This window comes from Aricia agestis, chromosome 14, assembly GCF_905147365.1.
Source record: "Aricia agestis chromosome 14, ilAriAges1.1, whole genome shotgun sequence".
NCBI classification, from domain to species: domain Eukaryota; kingdom Metazoa; phylum Arthropoda; class Insecta; order Lepidoptera; family Lycaenidae; genus Aricia; species Aricia agestis.
In genome coordinates, this window is record NC_056419.1 from 13,967,850 (window position 1) to 13,988,006 (window position 20,157).

At 37.7% G+C, this 20,157-nt stretch overlaps 1 protein-coding gene across 2 annotated transcripts in view; it reads right to left on the reverse strand.

Moving 5' to 3' along the window:
• Positions 1 to 20,157, reverse strand: part of LOC121733996 (max dimerization protein 1-like) — a 315,406-nt gene that overhangs the window by 24,985 nt on the left and 270,264 nt on the right. For both annotated transcript variants that reach the window (XM_042124409.1, XM_042124408.1), the window contains exons 4-5: positions 16,855 to 16,969; positions 2,171 to 2,393 (exon numbers count right to left, since the gene is read on the reverse strand). In XM_042124409.1, the coding sequence (XP_041980343.1) occupies positions 2,171 to 2,393; positions 16,855 to 16,969 (338 nt within the window). The remainder of the gene's footprint in view (positions 1 to 2,170; positions 2,394 to 16,854; positions 16,970 to 20,157) is intronic.

A 20,157-nucleotide genomic window follows, 5' to 3' on the forward strand; every position in this document is an offset into this window, starting at 1 on the left:
TGGAGCTTTATTTCAATAGCTAATCAAGAAATTATTCATTCATACTTTTTCAAAGATAAACGAACGCTATTTCAGAACATCTGGATTAAATTGTATTTTAAATCCAGGTACAATAGCCCACATTATATCACACATAGCATTAATAATAGCTAGTGCTCGTTCCACCACAATAATCTCACGTGAACTACATAGTACATACAATAGAAATAGTGTTTATAGCCCAGGGTAGCAAAATACCGGTTCTAGGAATTTGCGCAGACATTTCTGTTCAGAATTTCTAAATTAACAGTTTCCCTAATTGTATCCATACAATAGCCAATACTGTCCGCATTGGGAACAATCTCGACTCATGTATCATAGCACAATGCCTGGGAAATGCCCGTCATAGGGCTGCGACCTGACAGTTGCCTAGGGCTGCCACATACCAGTTTAGATTTTTTAAAACGCTTTTTGTGTCTGATTTTGTTGGTTTATATTGCTATTTCCGAAACAGTGTAAATTTTAGTTAAAAATGCTTTCATTAAATAATTAATATTTAGGTATAAAAAGTCATCTATCATATAGCACAATGCCTGGGAAATGCCTGTCATAGGGCTGCGACCTGACAGTTGCCTAGGGCTGACATTTACCAGTTTTGCGTAAGTAAATAATAATTAAAAAAAAACGACTTCCACCAATATTTTCTTATCATGGGACAACCTTTGAAGATTAAGCTTAAGAATATTTAAGAATAATCCAAATCGGTTCACAAGCGGGCAAGTTATCCGGGAACAATCATAAAACAACAAATATAATATTCAGTCAAAATCTCCCCCTTTTTTTAAGTCTGTTAAAAATGTGGACGCTATAATAATTATTGCTTATATTAAAAAAAATGCAATTGAATGCTTTATTTCATATTAGGTATAATTACCGTCTTACAAATTCCTTTGTTTTGTAAATTTGTACTTCGCAGCGGTTTCGAAGAAATTCGTGGCTTTTAAATATTAATGCCACCGACCAAAGTTTACCAACGTAACTCTATTACGAAGTAATTTATAAAACATTTTCAATATCGGTTGATAATATTAATTTAAAGGTAAAATACTTCGCCTCTTTCTAGAAATTGTAATTTTATATAATCTTATTAAAGAAGAAAGTATTTCACAGTAGCTTTTAGATAGCAACACTAAAATATGATAATACAAAAACATGCAAACGTTGATTATAATTTTGCGTTTAATTTGACTTTTTAAATTTGGGCAGTCATAACTCACACAACTCCAGTGCCAAAAGCCAAGCGTAAAATGAAAAAAAAAAACTTTGAATTCGGAACTTCCGTCCGCCGAATTGTCAATATCCGGCAGCCATTTTGCGCCATCCCTGTCGCCTGTCGATACCACAAAGCCGGCATTAACATGTCTGATCTCTCTTATCACAACCGTTGACAATACCACCAATATCTATACGCGATAAGCGCACAAAGAGTCGCCGCCATTTTGTCGAACGAAGATTATAATTAGGCTTTCAGAGGTTGATTGAGCGTGGGATTGGACGATTTAAGTTATATAGAAAATTAAACATTGGAGACTTCAAGTTTCGAAAAAAAGTGTTTGAATAAAACCTTTTCTGAATAAAAAAAATTGACTTTTTTGACTTTGAATACTATAACTGGTGGTAGTTAAAGTTATTCTGTCTACTCTGCGTTCGGGTTCTATTTTCCTTTGCCTTTTCGCGACGTCATTTAGGTTTCGTTATATTCAAACTAACAATACAATGACTCGGAATTCGGAATAATATGTATTGTAATATTCAACAGACGAAATAAAAAACCTCCCAAGTCCAACATATTTCTAATAAAATCGAAGCCATTTGTCATTGTACACAACTTCATAATGTAATCTATATTCAATGCCACAGACGTTATATTCAACATCATCATCTGGCGTCATGGCGAATAATTCGAAGCCAGATTACCCCCCTTTTTCACGTCGAGACATGGCACCAAATTGGATGCCACATTATACACAGATGTCTACAAACTCTAAACTCAAGTGTACAAAGTCTGCAATAAAGAATATTCTTCTCGTAGACAAGTGGCAACTAATTCGAAGCCACATACATTGTACACAACTTCTTCAGCTCTTCCGCTCGCTTCTGCTATTTGCTATGACTCGTATCCGGTACTCACCACTCTCTGACACGCTGGACGGCGACCGGTCCGCCGTGCTGACCCCGCTGCTGGACTCCAGCGAGCTGAGGGAGTCCGCTCTCGCGCTGTGCGACGCCACCGGCCTGAGCTCGGCCGCGTCGTGGCAGGCCCGCAGCTGCGCCAGCCGCCGCCTCAGGTACCGCTGTTCGCGCGCCAGCTGCTCCTTGTGGCTGGAGTGCCGCTTTTCCCGCTCTTCTAAACTCTGAAATAGAGGGTTGGTCGTTAGTTTAAGCTGGTGTGTAGCCTTGGCGTGGCAATCAGGTAGCGCACACATTTCAAATTTACGTGATGTTACTAGTGTGATAATCCTAGATAGTTGTCTTTAGTTGCTTAAAAGATTGTTGCCAATTCGGCTCCTTAAATTAGTCCACAAGAAAAGTCAGAAAATGCAATGCTGCAGAGCTTTTTTTTATGAAATAAGGGTGCAAACGAGCAAACGGGTCACCTGATGGAAAGCAACTTCCGTCGCCCATGGACACTCGCAGCATCAGAAGAGCTGCAGGTGAGTTGCCGGCCTTTTAAGAGGGAATAGGGTAATAGGGGAGGGTAGGAATGGGAAGGGTAAGAAATAGGGGAGGATAGGGAAGGGAATTGGGCCTCCGGTAAACTCACTCACTCGGCGAAACACAGCGCAAGCGCTGTTTCACGCCTGTTTTCTGTGAGAACGTGGTATTTCTCCGGTCGAGCCGGCCCATTCGTGCCGAAGCATGGCTTTCCCACGTATATTCTTCGCTTTCTGGTTCGTCATGTATAGATTTGATCATGTACGTCAAAAATCTATTCAAGGTAGCATAGCATGGTTAGTTCCCGAAAAAATAACCCTAATCCAGAATAAACTAAACAAAATTTCATATCAAACGCGACTTTATCAGTCAATAACACCGATAAGCCGTGTAAAAAAGCACCCCCCGTCGTGACCCCCCGCGGGGGGGGGGGGGGGGCGTATGACCCCCGCTCGCAGGGGGACATCGCGGGCAGATGAAATAACCGAGCATAAATCAGGCGCAACTCACCGCGCCTGTCGGCGTAATGGCTTCCAACCGATTTCGGTCACGGTGGCCGAGTACGGTGACGTGTAGTGCGTTTAATTGCTGAAGGCTTGATGGTTACGTAATGTCGAATTGAAACCTCTATATTTTTGAGTACAAACTGCAGCTATCAGTCATTGGACAAATAAAATGTACAACAACTGGTACAATCATCAGATCATAATTTTTCTGTAGACTATGCATAGAAATCATAAATTTATTGAAGACCAAAGCCTCCCTAAGATAGAGTTACCAACATAAAGCGTTAATACATAGATTATGAGGGAGCCATTAATTCAGGAGTTTTTTGGCGCGATCTGGCTGAGTGCCGTGTAAATCATCTGCTGTGATCGTTACTCATCATTATGTATAATGCGCTACACGTGTATAGTGTACGTATTTTAACTTTGGGACGAATAAAGATTGTAGAGAATCAAAAAGAACTTGACATAAAGAGAAGGAATAGGATCGTTGCACATTCCTACGTTTCGGCTCATTTAACCATTGGTGGAGTTGGGACGAGGAATACCTAATAGTGCCTGATTGAATATAGACAGCCAATCTAAAAGCGATTATTATGACTGGTAGGTACAAATTTTGGAACAATGTTGGTACAGCGTTGATTTTGTTGTAGTGTCAAGAATTCAAGACTAAACACGAAACCAACTAGTTCTCCATACTGCTTTACACAATAACCTAATTTTAAAAGTCGGTTAAAGCTAACTATCCCGCGTACTGCGTGCATTTATTTAACCAAAAAACCACCGTCCGTTATGTAAAAGATTATCAACAGTGTATAACAGATTATTTGAAAACTTTTTCAATCTACATGAGAAATGCGCTCCCCTCCCACAGTGGGTGCTGTCGGTGGATTTACAATTTATTGACTTAGGATCCGGACCGCCGCCGGAACGGAGTATGATTTTAATTTTGTATCCGATGGCGTACTCTATCGTTGAGGTTATCTTTATTTATCTATAGGGTTTGTCCAGTGATTGGACTCCAACTACTAGACATTAAATTGTCAAATTTTGTTTGCAATTTTGTAACACATCCTGGCTTTCGGGCTGTAGTTGACGGCTTACCAAGTTCAACAATTTGTACAAATTGTAAGTCTTGACTTAATTAATCCATACTATTTAAGTAATAATATTATAAATGTGAATGTATATTTCTGTCTATTACCTCTTCTTGCCCAAACCACTTAACCGATTTTGCTGAAATTTGGTATGGAGATACTTTGAGTCCCTTATAAGGATACTTTTATCCCGGAAAAATGTTCTGTTCTCGCGGGCGTTATCTAGTTATACATATTTTGATATATAATATTGGTAGCATTGTGGCCGCGCCTGCATTTCACTATCAAAATAATGAAATAAAATGTAAATGATTATTTAACGCCTACTGTAACTGCAACAGTACTTCGATCACGGTTTCCAGGGAATGCTATTGTATTCTATTATCGCGATCACCGCTGCTCTTATGGGGCTTGAAGAATTATGTGTGACTTTAAATACGTAATTATGTAACTCGTAGACGATGGACTTGTGTATCAATTTCCGATCTAATTACGAGGGCATAAGGTTAAATTTAGGACCTCACAGGGTGCTTAGGGGGAGGCGAATAAATAAACATTTCATAAACGCAATCTCACCACAAAAAACACGACATGCGACCGCGGTGACCAGGAAAAACGAAAACATGGGACACGCTCGATGATTTTTTCGTGTTGCAAGGACGTTGTCCATTCACAGGACATAATAGCGAAAAGGCATAGTTATGTTTGATTTGCTTGTTTGTTTGTTTGCATTGAATGGGCGATGAAAATATTGGACCGATTTTGATTGGCCTATATAGAAACATCTAAGTTTTAATTTATTATATTTTTAGTGCATACAAATAAAATATGGTCCCGGCATGATCTCGGTTCACACAAGTCTAGTCAAGTGTAGAAGATATTACACGAAATACATTTTTCCTTAAGAATAACGACATCATGGTGTTTCTAGTTAATTAACACTATCACGCACTGACATAATTGATTGTTGCGGACTCGGGGAAACGCGGCGTCAAACTTTACACCCGTTACGTTATTTTACTCCACATTTAAGCTTAGAACAAACCTACGCGTCAGTGACAGGGGACGCGGTACGCGATACGGGAGCGTCTGCAACGCAAAACTGGCCGTGCACACCTGCGCGACTACGGTGCGAACCGTCAAACTTCATTTGTTAATGAACAGTCACTGAAGACGCGCTACTTTATCTGGTGTATGCTAAACTGTTGTGGTAATGACATCCTCATACTTAACATCAGAGTCCGATGCGGTCGGACGGACGGACATGAGGGTTGCGAGGTGCTAAGCTTGCTTTTGATTTGGAAGGTGCAGAGGAATAAAACACGTCCACAATGGTCAAGCTGTTGAATTAATTTATGCGTCTACCACACGAGCATGCTTAACTACAGATTTGCTTGCGCATGCCGGCTTGAACACTGAAAATTGTGCGTGTAGTTGGTAAAACTGTAGTATGCGCAAGCCCCAAAGTTTGTCTTGATGGTTTTTAAACTTGCTTGAAATTCAGGCATGCCTTCGTGTAGAAACTTGTCTGCGCGTGTGGTTGGAAGTTCAGTGTTCAAGCCGCTCTTTGTCAGTCAAAATATGGTGTTAAAATGCGCGCACGCTGCTATAAAATGGCAGATTTACGTACATATAATCGTCAGTTTGCAACTGAATTCATTGAATTATAAAAATCTCTGCTCGCTCTGTGGAAGATCAAATCGAAAGCTTATTCTTACAGGAATAAAAAAATACGCACTATGAAAAAAAATATTTTATTTATGCATTATCAATTTTGTCACTAGCAAACACTGGAAAAATTAAAGCAGAAGAAATAGTTGTTCATTGAGAAACATTGTTTATACGCCGACGATCTCGGCAAGAATGTGGCTTGCGCATGCATGTGGTGGATAAGTCAGTCTTACATCTTTTCATGTGAGAAGCATGCGCTAGCAAAACTGTGTTCAAGCATGCACATGTGGTAGGCGCCTTAATATCATGACACAATCTATCAAAACGTAAACAAATCAAAAAATCATAAACTAAAGAGTTGTACAAAAAATAATATAAAAAGGTTTTAAAAAAGAAGTCTAGTTATGTACACTTCAAAACACGCGTCTGACAACTTGACGCGCATGTTTCGCTTTGCCGACGCGAACATCTCGCTGTGCGGTCGCGTAGATGTGCACGGCGCCATAAGATTACATGGGCAGCGTCCGCCGCGCGGTAGACGCTATCGCTTCGCAGTCACTTTGGTCGCGTAGGTTTGGCCTAAGCTTAACAGCCGCATTTATGATTCGCAGCCAGATTCAATGATCACTTAACCATAACTTAATTTTAATTTTGAGACACGATAAAATTGACTTGGTTAAAATACATGTAAAACTCTGAAACGAACTGTCACCAGCAGTATTTCCGAACCTGCACACCTTCAAGAAGAGAGCGTATCCCCTCTTGAAAGGCCGGCAACGCACCTGCTTCTTATGTTGCGAGTGTCCATGGGCGACGGTAATTGCTTACCATAATGGTGCCCCATTTGCTCGTTTTCCCCTTATTTTATTTAAGAAAAAACCACAAGAAACCCGATATTGACAAGGCAATCCGAATAACGTATCGCGACCCTTATTTATCCACGTCACCAACACAAACCCAAGTCACACATTCCCAACATTAAAAGGTGCGAACTCCATTGTCAAGTCTAAAATATAAATAGCGTTCCTTATCGTTTATTATACCCCTCCACAACCCCCCTCCCTCCATTACGGCCCGAGGCGGGTTATTGTCTAAATTTCCCTTTACCAATATAGTATCGCTCGCAATTAAAACCAACTTTGAGAACCGCTGCTTTGTAATTAACTTGACATGTATTTTTGTGCGCGTTTCGGTCGGTTGTATATTGAAATTATACTGTGAGCTATAATACAACAAATTACAATGCAAATATTATGTACAGTAACTATACAGTAAAGTTAAAATCGCTTTACATTGATACGTTGCATCGTGATACTAAGGTCAGAGTAGACAGAATTATAGAGTATGTCGACTTAGAACTGATGTTGAAATTTTTCAATTTGACGTATTATGACGAAAATCGTCGCTAGGGTTGTTAACTTGTTACCTACGAATTTAAAAATATGACATATTCGCTGGACGTGTTCCTCTTTGGTCGTATTGTTGTTTGTGTTTTGGCACATGCGATTGAAATTGTCAGAATCCAATTTTGAAATCTTTGTTTTAAATATTTAAAAATAAATTATATCAGCCAGCGCGAGGCACATTCCGTTCATAATCCTAGTGAAACCCGACGAATTTGACAGATATTGAAACCTGTCCGTTTCTTTGCAGACGAAATACTGGTAGTTATGTCTATTGTGACTCAAAGGTAACTGACCGACTGATTGACATAGTGATCTATCAACGCACAGCCCAAACCACTGGACGGATCGGGCTGAAATTTGGCATGCAGGTAGACGTTATGACGTAGGCATCCGCTAAGAAAGGATTTTGATAAATTCCAACCCCGAGGGGTTCAAATAGGGGATGAAAATTTGTATATAATAATACTTCTTAACGCGAGCGAAGCCGCGGGCAAAAGCTCGTAATAACTAAAATGTTCAGAAAAAAACCGATCCAAATCTCTAATACTGTGTCAGGATTTCTTATGTGAAAAAGTGAGAAATTAACGCTTTATAAAGATATTCATTTGACATAACACGATAAAATAACGTAGGTCGGCCATCGCCTACGAATCAAATTCTACGATAGTACATTCTCAATTTAAGTGCACTATCCCACTATCTCAGCCCCATTGAAACAACTAAAACAAACATTAAATTAATGATCCAAAAGCTATTAATATCGAGTGGTTCACATAAAACAGTTTCACGGTTCACATAATGCGAGTATAGCCTATCTGCCGATCATAAATAGCCTATCGACATCATAAATATAGCCTACCGACAGATATCTTCGGACACGTCGTAAAGACGTCGGACCGTGACTAACGGCCCACCTATACTAACGAGTAATCGATCGTATCGATTCGATATCGATATAATCGTTTCGATCGGCTGCCGGAAATAGCTTTATTGTTCTTCCGTTTGAGATATAATAATGATGATAAAATAATGGAGGTTTAAGGTGCATAATTTAATTTTTTTTTTTCAAAAAAGCTTACGATTTAATCGCATCATTTACGACAATAAGAATAATCTTTAGAAAATATTAATAAACTATATTTTTTATTTCTGCGCATTGATTAAACTTCAAAAATAGATATTCTACAATAAAATTCTCGTGTCACAATGTTAGGCCGCGTACTCCTCCGAAACGGCTTTACTGATTTTAACCAAATTTTATATGCATATTCAGTGGGTCTCAGAATCGGCTACTGGGTACTTTTTATATTGGTAATAAGTGCATTTGTTGAATAAATAATAGTAAATTATTACAACTCGAGACTGACGGCGACCATTGTTTGTGCGACGGGATAGCGATGGACGTTGCCATAGTGACATACTTATTTAGTCACTTCAATAAAATAATACGGGCGAAATACTTTATATGACAAAGAAACGTTTGCCGGGACAGCTAGTAAACCTATATTATTGTTTTGAAAACAATAAAAAATAACCAAATATTAGGGTATTTATTTTTATCTCTTAATCATCCGATGGTTTTTCGAAATCTTATACATTATATTTTGCTCTTTCCTATGAAAGCAAAGCATTTCAGACTTCCCGATTTTTCTTTCCCTTTCAGAAAAATGCAATAAAATAAACATCAATAAATCTGTATAGGAAATATTACACCAAAACAAATTGTCTGTCCGCCATTAACATTAAAATACGACACCATAAACTGGAATGATCCGATTTTGTTGTTTTTTGTCCGTCCATGTTATACACAAACATTTGAAGACGTGAGTAGAAGAACAAAGTAAGTAGCAGTAAAAAATTGCCGTTTTTTGCATAAATGGAGGCTCTAAAGCCCGAAAAATAATTTGAAATAAAAAACTGTGGATTTTATGTGTAGCGAGATACATTAGCCAGATGATTAAGTAGATAAGTTACAAGGTTTGTTCAAATTATAAGGGGAAAATGAGTAATTGTCTTAGTTTTTTTATTGAATCTTAAATACTGTTAGACAATTATTACACGGCCAGTCTGTTATCATTTGACCTTATTAATCTGAGACTGTCGCAGGAATTAAGTCAAAAAAATAATAAAGTCAATATTTTGACAATAGAATATCAAAAGTTTGAAACTTATAATTTAACGAGCTTTTGCCCGCGGCTTCGCTCGCGTAAGAAGTATTATTATATACAAACTTTTATCCCCTATTTGAACCCCTTGGGGTTGGTATTTATCAAAATCCTTTCTTAGCGGACGCCTACGTCATAATATCTACCTGGATGCCAAATTTCAGCCCGATCTGTCCAGTGGTTTGGGCTGTGCGTTGATCACTATGTCAATCAGTCAGTCAGTCACCTTTGAGTTTTATATATATAGATTTTTTATTTGAGGTCGAACTTTGACCATTGGGCGTCTTTAGTCAAATTAAAAGTATAAGATCATTTCACGATTCCCATATTTTTTACACCGAATACAACCTAGACGATAAATATTGTGCAATATTATTTAACAATATTATTGAACAATTTATTTGACAATAAGATTGAATAAAGACCGTCTAGGTTTAAAATTGAACGTTCAATATTAAACCTAGACGGTCAATAATATTGCACAATAAAATTGATCGTCTAGGGGCCCGCTAACGTCCAAGTCACAATCACTTATTCCACGGCAGCTATTGACCGCTATATCAAATCCAGTGGCGGGACATTCGGTAAATAATTCATGGGCAGATGGCGCGCGCGTCGCCCGCATACAGATACACATCACGTGTTATGGACAAAACTTTTGGGAAGCGATGAAAAAAATATTAAAATGTTGGGAGTTTTCTTTACTGAAAAGCCGTAGATGTTTCTTGTTAGGGTCAATTCAAATCGCAACGCGACGCGTAGATGTATTTCTAAATTCTTCTTGTATAGATTTAACAGACTTCAATTGCGTGAGACGTCTTGCAAATCTTTAAAACCCACACAAAGAACAATGAACCCTATTGGCATGCCTAAACTTACAAGTACATATAAAATGTCGTATTTTGATTTTTGGTGTACACCTATGAAACGTACGCCAATCGATAGAGAAGATGTTTACAAACAATAATACTCTTTGACAAAATGTAGTAAATAATATGCTTTCTGAGTTATTTTATGAGTTATTTCAGTTTGAAAATGCAAAATAAATAACAATTTAGATATTATACAATCTGAAATATTTCAAAATAAGTATATCATTTACGACATTTTGTCAGAGAATATTTGTTGTTTGTAATTATTTTCTCTGTCGATCGACGTATGTTTCATAGGTGTACACGAAAATAACTTTAGGTATGCCACGCTCCATACAAAAAGGTTCGAACTCTTTTAGAAATGCATCTACGCGTCGCGTCGCGTTGCAGTCTGCGTTACCCCTTGGGCGTCGATTCTAAGCTAACAATGATACAGATACCTATACCATAAAGTTAATATACCTAGCGGAATAGAGAAACAAAGGCCTGTGCAAGAGAGATGTCACTATCAGTAACACTGCGTGGTAAAAAGAGACGTGTGATACATGACAGCAGCACTCTTTTTTTGACGTGCAGTCGGCACGTGCCGCACGTTGACAATTTAATCTCATAGAAATCGTGTTCAATCATCCTTGTGTAAGTGTATACGTACACATATTTTTACACACAGATGAAACCAATTTCGGTTTCGTTTGACAGCTCGAGATTGTTGCTCTATTGCGCTAGGTATATTAACTTTATGACCTATACTCATAATACACAATATTATGTTTGGCGCCGTTGTTACATTTTAGACATAATATACTCTTCGAAGTATAAATAATTTTAATTACGTATTTTCTTGTATTAAGATTTTTTAATTATCCGCAGGACATGTCACACGAAGTGTTATTTTGTTTATTTGAAAGAAATACTCCGATCTAACCGACATTAATAAAATTTGGCACAGATATACCTACTACCAAGCTAAAGGATATAACCTACTTCCTATCGCTTAAAAATGTACGGTTTCCGTAATACGGGTTTACGAGATCGCGGTTACTTTCTTCTTGTCTATAGCGTTGTAACATACCACGTTACTATTTTTTCTTATTCTTCACCAAGAAATGTCTTTTTATATACTTTATACCCAGTCTCCGTCTACCGAGTAGGTGTAGTGGGCATTAATCAGGGGCTCGATGACCGCCTCGGTGGGCCCCGCCATAAATATCAGGGGCGTAATTACCCGGCCGGCGCCCACCGCTGGCCGCACCGTCCACGATATTGGTAAAGTTTTTAATGTATTGTAGGTGTTGGATAGTCTTTAGAGTTATATGACTTTGGAGATTCTATATGAACTTTATATTATGATACGAGGCCTTATCAACAATAGAATGAGCTATATGTATAATCTAAGTGAGATTGTTGTGAATAGGAGATGATAAAATGGCGATTTCTATTATGAACACATTTCAAACAATGTTAGACAGATACAGATTTTAAAAATTGTAATTTAAGCATTCATAATATTTAGAACAGTTAACTACTAGAGGACACTACATTTCGGATGTACAAAAAAAAGCCTTCTTTAAAACATTTTCTACATCCGCAATAAAGGTAGGTACCATAAATAACATTACTCAAGTTAGTTAATATATAATACTACCAAAACATCTTCAAGTGTATTTTCTTAAATTAGCCAGAAGTAGCTGATGAGAGTTAACGGTGAAATACGGTCACATTTTTAAAGAGTTATAGCGAAAGTTTTTCCCCGGCTAAAATGCAGGTCGAAAATAATTATAAGCCGGCCCTTGGCGGCGGGCCGGGGGTCGCGGCGGGCCGGCGGGCCGGGGGGCGGGGGCCATAAATTACGTGGAACTAAGATATATACGCCACTGCGGACACCGGCGATACGTTTTTAACGAATTTATACGAGAAATAAAGTGGGAATGTAGCATGAGTACGTATGTAACACGTAATGTAATGTTAAATTTTTATCTTCTTATATATAAAATTCTCGTGTCACAATGTTAGTTACCGTACTCCTCCGATACGGCTTTACCGATTTTTACCAAATTTTATATGCATATGCAGTTGGTCTGAGAATCGGCTACTGGGTACTTTTTATATTGATAAGTGCATTTGTTGAATAAATAGTAAATTATTACAACTCGAGACTGACGGTGACCATTGTTTGTGCGACGGGATAGCGATGGATGTTGCCACGGTGACACAGTTTCGGGCCTCATCTAGTATTTAATATAATATAGAATCACCAATCCATTTCAATTATAAACACTCAAATGTCAAAGTTAGCGTTAGTCAAACTTCACCTCAGATAACTCAAAGGCTTTTAAATTAATAGGTTATCTCGAACATGGCCGCCTAAACATCTATTAATTCACGCTCAAACTTCGTAATGTAATGATAGAAACCACGAGTCACTCCGACGACTTGAGATCGAGTTGTCTTAATGTCTTAAGATGTTAGTAACGTAGTAAGAGGGTAAACGTTACAGTAATTAGCTCACTATTGAGTAACTCAATATGGGACATAAACATAAATCATAACACATAAGTTCAAATCCACTAAGTCTTATTTGAGTTCAAGTTAAGATTCTGTGGATACGTATACAAAATCAAAAGTATAAAACTTTTGATTTTGTATGCGTATAAGCTTGTTTGTATATTATTGCAAGAAAACGCGGTTGTGTGTTGCGCTAAGTGTAATAAAAATAGCCCTATTTTAATCCTACTAATCCTACTAATATTATAAAGGCGAAAGTTTGTTTGGATGTATGGATGTGTGGATGTGTGGATGTATTTTTTTTTTATGAAATAAGGGGGCAAACGAGCAAACGGGTCACCTGATGGAAAGCAACATTCGTCGCCCATGGACACTCGCAGCATCAGAAGAGCTGCAGGTGCGTTGCCGGCCTTTTATATGCCGGCCGGTAATAGGGGAGGGTAGGGATGGGAAGGGAAGGGAATTGGGGATGATAGGGAAGGGAATTGGGCCTCCGGTAAACTCACTCACTCTGCGAAACACAGCGCAAGCACTGTTTCATGCCGGTTTTCTGTGAGAACGTGGTATTTCTCCGGTCGAGCCGGCCCATTCGTGCCGAAGCATGGCTCTCCCACGTATTAATACGTGGGAGAGCCATGTGTATGGATGTTTGTTACTCTTTCACGCAAAAACTACTGAACGGATTTTAATGAAACTTTACAATAATATAGCTTATACACCAGAATAACACATAGGCTACAATTTAAACAAAAAACAACCGACTTTCAAAATGGGGGAGGTGTTATGTTCGTTTTCTTATGTTCAACGATTACTCCGCCGTTTGTTAACCGATTTTAAAAAAAATTCTTTTGATATATATGGTATCATCCCAATTTGGTATTATATGCACAAAAGTGGTGATCTGATGAAGGATGCATAAGTAATCGAGGGAACTCCTCAAAATTTATAGGGAAACATGTGGTGACTTCGGTTTCGTGAGAAGTATTCTACACATACGAACAAGTAAGATTTTGCACCGAGGTATACCTGGTATACCGTGGTTCGGAAGGTGCTGAGAAAACTCCTGATTCTTTATAGATACAAGTTTGGGAGTTTCGGCGTTGTTTTAAGAACGGAAAGCATATGGTACTATGCAAATTACATTCATCATCATCATCATCATCATCATCACTACCATATTATTATACCATACATCTTCCCATCGTTATGACTTATGAGCCTATAATGACCCTGTCATTGGTACTTTTCATAGTCTTTTAGATCGAGACTCGAGTTTGTCAAGCGATAATTGAAAAAAATATATACTTAATATTATAAACCTGAAGAGTATGTTTGCTTGAACGCACTTATCTCAGGAACTACTGGTCCGATTTAAAAAACTTATTTCAGTGTTAGATTGCTAATTTATCGAGTAGGTAGAAGGCTATATATTATCACGCTAAGACTAATGCGACCGAAGAAACTCAGGAAAATGTGGGAAAAACGTGGGAAATATTAGAAATTACGAACTACTGGAGCAATTTTTACGAGTATGGCAATATTTGGCACAGATATAGAGTAGACCAAGTGAAGGGAGTAGGGACATAAGAGCTATTTTTTATGGGAAAATGTACGGTTTCCGTAAAATTCCTAATTTACGCGGGCGAAGCCGCGCGGGACATTTAGTGTAACTATAAGGATGGGTTGCACCAACTTACTTAGTAACTTTAAATATAGCTTTAACTTTGACTACAATGCAAAATGTCAAATCTTTGGTAAAAGTTAAAAATGGACGCCATCAAGACGCCATATTTAACCATAACCATCGAGCTCGAGAAGGATTTAAATGCACGTGGCGAAAAAAGGAACTGACGCTCTCATCATACAAAAACGCCATTTTATACAGTTCTCCTTTACCAGCAGCGCCCCCGCCCACGTTCTTATAAAGCCTTGTCGGACCAGCAACGTCTTCTGTCAAATTCTGTGGTCAAAGTTAAGCTGAAAGTTAAATTAGCCTTAACTATAACCATAGTTTTGACCATAACTTTAACCACGCCTCTGGTGCAACCCAACCTAAGTAGTTATATGTTGAATAGTAGACGTTCCTAGTTTTTTGTATGTGATTTCAGTGAGAACCCTGCAGTTACCCGCAAAAAGCCTATGTCCTTCCTCGTAGTACTACATTTATGCCAAAATTCAATAGTTCGGGTTCTTCAGTTTTATAATATTAGTAGATAAATTACTAAATAGCTAATCGTCTAGCCCTAATCTCCTGATATGTGGCGCCAATTGTGTGTAAGTTGTTAGTGAAATATGTATCGTCCTTCAACTTCTTGTTGTTCGAGTTGCTCTTACGACCGGGTTAGAATGTAGCAGGGACAGCTACGTATTCGTGACGCTTTCAATTACTACCTAATTAATTACTGTAGCGAATGACGATAAGAAAATGAAAAATCTTTATTCAGTTTTTCACTTTTGGTTTACAAGTGAGAAGGGTCTATTTTTATTACGTATAAGCTTGTGTTAGGAGACAGCTCTAGTTCTATTAATTAAACAAAGAAAAATAATATAACATAACTGAATCAATTATAAATTTATTATCCATAATAATATTTTCGAAAAATTTCCTAGACGAAATATTATAGTAACACAATCAGAAATTCCAACAAAAACTCGTAACAAATATGACCCAACATTTCGACGAAAAATATGCTGGCAAAGAAAACGTGTTGAAAAAAGTGTACAGTTTTTGTGAAGAAGCCGCCTCCGAAACCTCCGACAAAGAATCATTGATATTACGTCACCGCGGAATTGTATGAGCCGTCCTTCCCGTAGGGTTACCACATTCAGACGAAAAGTAGGACAGAATATAGCGGCATATTAAGGAAAAAAAAACATATTGTTTTGACTGTGGCAAAATGTATGGTTGCCGAGCAATAAACTAATACTAAATAAATGATTAACCAACAACAATCTGGTAAAATCTATAGGTGCTGAAGAGTTTGTATGAACTCGCAAATCCTTCGAACTACTTGTTTAGTTTACACTTTACACAGTTGGCACAGTAATTAGAATCCGAGGAAGGTCATCAAAGTAGTATTCGGAAACATTTAACAAAACAAAATAAATTAAAACATCTTTAAAAAGACCAAGAAGAGTTCAAACGAGAGTCTTTAATCATCACGCATCAAAATTCTCATCTTTTACTGACGTGTGGCAACCCTACAAGGTGTCAGGGGGTGTTGGAGGTGTCGGGGGATGTTGGAGGTCGGGGGGCGGAAACCGGAAGCGGCGGCGGGCGGAAACGCGCCAACCCTTTGCATTGCTTTGTTTATAACTCTCAACTATTAGGCTGTTGACGAATTCTCATTTGGATATATTTGGGGATCTAGCCTGAATGAAAAGTTGGAGTAAACCTAGCTTGGAATGAAAAGTTAGGCTAGATTTAGTTCGGATGAAAAGTTAGGTTAGACCTCGTGCAAAAAGTTGACCGGGTTTATGCGACTAGCTGGCGGAATTTTGCGAGGAATTTTCTATCAATTAAATCAAGGGATCAATTTTTAACTCATAAAAAGTCACCGGCTTACCGAATAAGCTATGAATTTTATCGCTCAAGCCGTAACACCTCAATATTTAAACCATCAATCCCCAAGCGGCACTCGGCTGCCGCATAACAATTGAAAATCTATTGTGTCTGCGATACCCATGATGGAGGTGTTAAAAGTTCATGGATGCTTCAAAGACTTACTTTAATGATAATTTTCTTATTTTACTCAAGTTCTATGCACTATGCAGAATGATTTGTACTACTTTTTATTTAACAGTATCCGTCACACGTCTCGTTGTAAATCAGCCTTAAAGTCACGCGCACATTAACTCCAGCCGCATGCTCCAAGCACTCCACGCCCTTAAAAACGTCATAAAAGCGGCCCCCTCCGCTGCGGCCCCACATCACGTACCTTTATAAACCGTTTGGCTTTGGTAAGAAGGCCGAGGGTGGTGTGGCGCGAGGCCTCCGGACCCAGGGGGACCATGTCCTTCAGCTTCTCCAGACAGCTCCGGAGGTGTGCTCGTCTGGAACAAACAGACATACAGTTAGTGACAAACATACAAACATTGAGTTGCCAAGCAGGTCATAAACGCAAGGGTGTACCCGACAGGTTTGCCTGTCAGGCAAAGTTGAGGCAAAACCTGCACAGTGTTATGTAACATACACACTACGGTTTGCCTGTACAGCTGACCTTCAGGCAAACCTGTCAGGTACACCCTTGCGTGTATGGGCTGCTTTAGCTTGCAATAAAACTAATACCATAATAATATGGTATGTCATAAACTTCTTTTTAAGAAACTTGACATGACAAAAGATACCACTAATTATTATCATTTAGTTTTGTGACACCATTTTGTTAAACTTTTTTTTAAGAAACTTTACATGGTGTTACAAAAGATACCACTAAAGTATTATCATTTAGTTTTGTGACACTGTGTACACCTTTTTCCTCTATGTTCCTACAAGTCTAACATACCGTTTACTTGTCTACCAGAAATCAACGAAAAAAATTTTCCAGCATAAAAAATCCCATTGGATTTAAAATATTCCAACAAGTAAATTGAAGGGTACCTTTAGAAAGTACGCACACAAATACCAATTCAACCTTTTTCAAATCAAAACCCATTCAAAGTCCTCAGTAACTAACTGTCACAATAATTAATAGCATTTCAAAAAGTATAAAAGAGACAGCAAATGTCCATTTAATGAGAGGGATGGCTTTGATGTGCCGCAGACCTCTGCCCTCCCTTATTATAGGGCTAGTTAGATCTGCATTCACTTATATGGGGCTTAAAATGTTTTGTGAATTTTCAAAGCTCGAAATAATGGCAAAGAAATAACTGGATAGATTTTAATGAGATGGGCGATGGAAGTATAGGCTTTGGTTATAAATTACTGTGTATATTTTAAGCACAGGACCTACTTTAAGTGTAAAATATCCACAGTAGTATAATAAGTCACCGTAAAATTGTTAACACCGTTTTAACTAATCTAGTATATAAAATTCTCGTATCACAGTGTTGTGCGCGAACTCCTCCAAAACGGCTCAACCGATTTTAATGAAATTTTGTATGCACATTCGTTAGGCCTGAGAATAATTGTTTATCTACTTATTATATTGATACTAGAAATAATTTATATGGCAAAACAACATTTGCCGGGTCACCGAGTATAATTATAAATTGAGATTATAAAACATAAATAGTTGAACAGGAATATGCAAACGTCGGTTTGTATTTTGTCTGTTATACGAATATAATACGTTTCTGAACCAACAAAAGATTTATCCATACTAATATATACTAATATAATATTATAAATGCGAAAGTGTGTCTGTCTGTCCGTCTGTCTGTCTGTCTGTTACCTCTTCACGCCCAAACCGCTGAACCGATTTAAATAAAATTTGGCGTGGAGATACTTTGAGTCCTGGGAAAGGACATAGGGTACTTTTCATCCCGGAAAAATGTACGGTTCCCGCGTGATAAACGAGTTTTGGCGTAACGGAGTTGCGGGCGTCATCTAGTAAGAAAATAAGTTTCTTTTCTTCTCTAGTAGAAGATTTATTTCACTTATATTACTACATAAGAGAAATTAACAATACAAACTCTGCAGACAAATAACAATAATAATAAAATAAACAATAATAACTAATGTTGTATACGTAATAGGTGATTACAGAAACTTTCTCCGGCAGCAGTTGTTTTTGTCAATTGTTAAATTATTGTTGTTTGTATGACAGACGAAGAAGGGGTCTTATAAAGGAAGGGGAAAAGAGATAAATAGATAAATAGAGATGCAGTAAGAGACACATGATAAAAGAAAATCTTTTTACATGTCCTCAATTACAAAAATTCAAAATGTAAAAAATCTATTGGAATTATTAAAATGGCAAGTAAAAGGTGTCATGAAAAAATATCTCTAAGCTTGGTCGTAAGAACTAAATTAATGAAAACTTATTACAAGTAAACACTATAAAAGGCCGCATTTAGTGACATTACTTTTATTAATTTCACAAACACTTTGACAGATTATGTCAAAATTCTCATTAAATGAAAGCTATGTCAGGCTATGTAGTCTTTAATGCAGCCGTTAGCTATTAAATTCACAGTATAAGACTTCAAAGTAATTTTTTACTCGCTGTCTACGCTAAGCTGCTACGTAATTTGCTACGGCGTAGAGGGGCTACGGCGTAGAGGGTCTACGGCGTAGAGCGCCTACGCCGTAGCGCTACAAATTATGTACTTCCAGGAACCAAGAGCGTAGGAGCTAATTGAGCATACCGGGAACTGTAATCCCTCAAACGTATACTGAATTCACGGTATTATAGCTAAACAAGTATTATATTAATAATAAGTAGTTGTAATAAAACTTACATTTTTATATTATAACATTATTTAATTTTTGAAAAAGGTATGGATTGTATGTATGAAGCTTTGAATAAGCTGCTGTGGTAAATATACTAGCTATAAGCCGAGCTCTGTGAGGGCTCGCGTCGATTCTCTGCGTGGTAATAATCTTTAAGGCAGTTTTTTTTTATATTTTAATAGTAACCGAACCTTGACTGACCGATGATTAGACATCTACATATAAATATAAATTACTATGTTAAAGCACAAATCAATAGGCGTGATAGTTTTTCGGTAAAGTGTAGCGCAAAATGTACAGGTTGTGGGATATACTAGGGGTCGCTTCGCTTGCTCTGATGAATAAAAAATAGGCATTTATTGCTGCCCACGTCATCTGCAGCACTAAAAAAGTTAAACCTGCGTTTTGCGCCATCACAAATATTTAACTAGATTATGCGAAAAGATTTATATTACATTTCGTAATAAATTGCAGGTTCATAAGCTTGAATTATATTTAAATTAAACTAATTTATTAAAGATCCAAAGTCTGTTCCAAGTAAAGCTTTGTTATAACAAAATTTAAATTGACAATGAATTTAATTTTCTTATTAGTCGGAGCCTAATTAATAGAAATAAAAGTGTGTCTGTCAGTAGATAACTTGAGTCCCAGAAAAGGACATAGGATCCTTTTTATCCGGAAAATTGTACGGTTCTCGCGCCATAAACGAATTTTGACGCAACGGAGTTGCGGGCGACGTCTAGTTATTTTGATATAGTTAATAATATCTATATTGTTAGGTTTTCATTAATTGACTGACACGAAAAAATGTTTTAATATATTGTCATATAATATATTAAATACATTC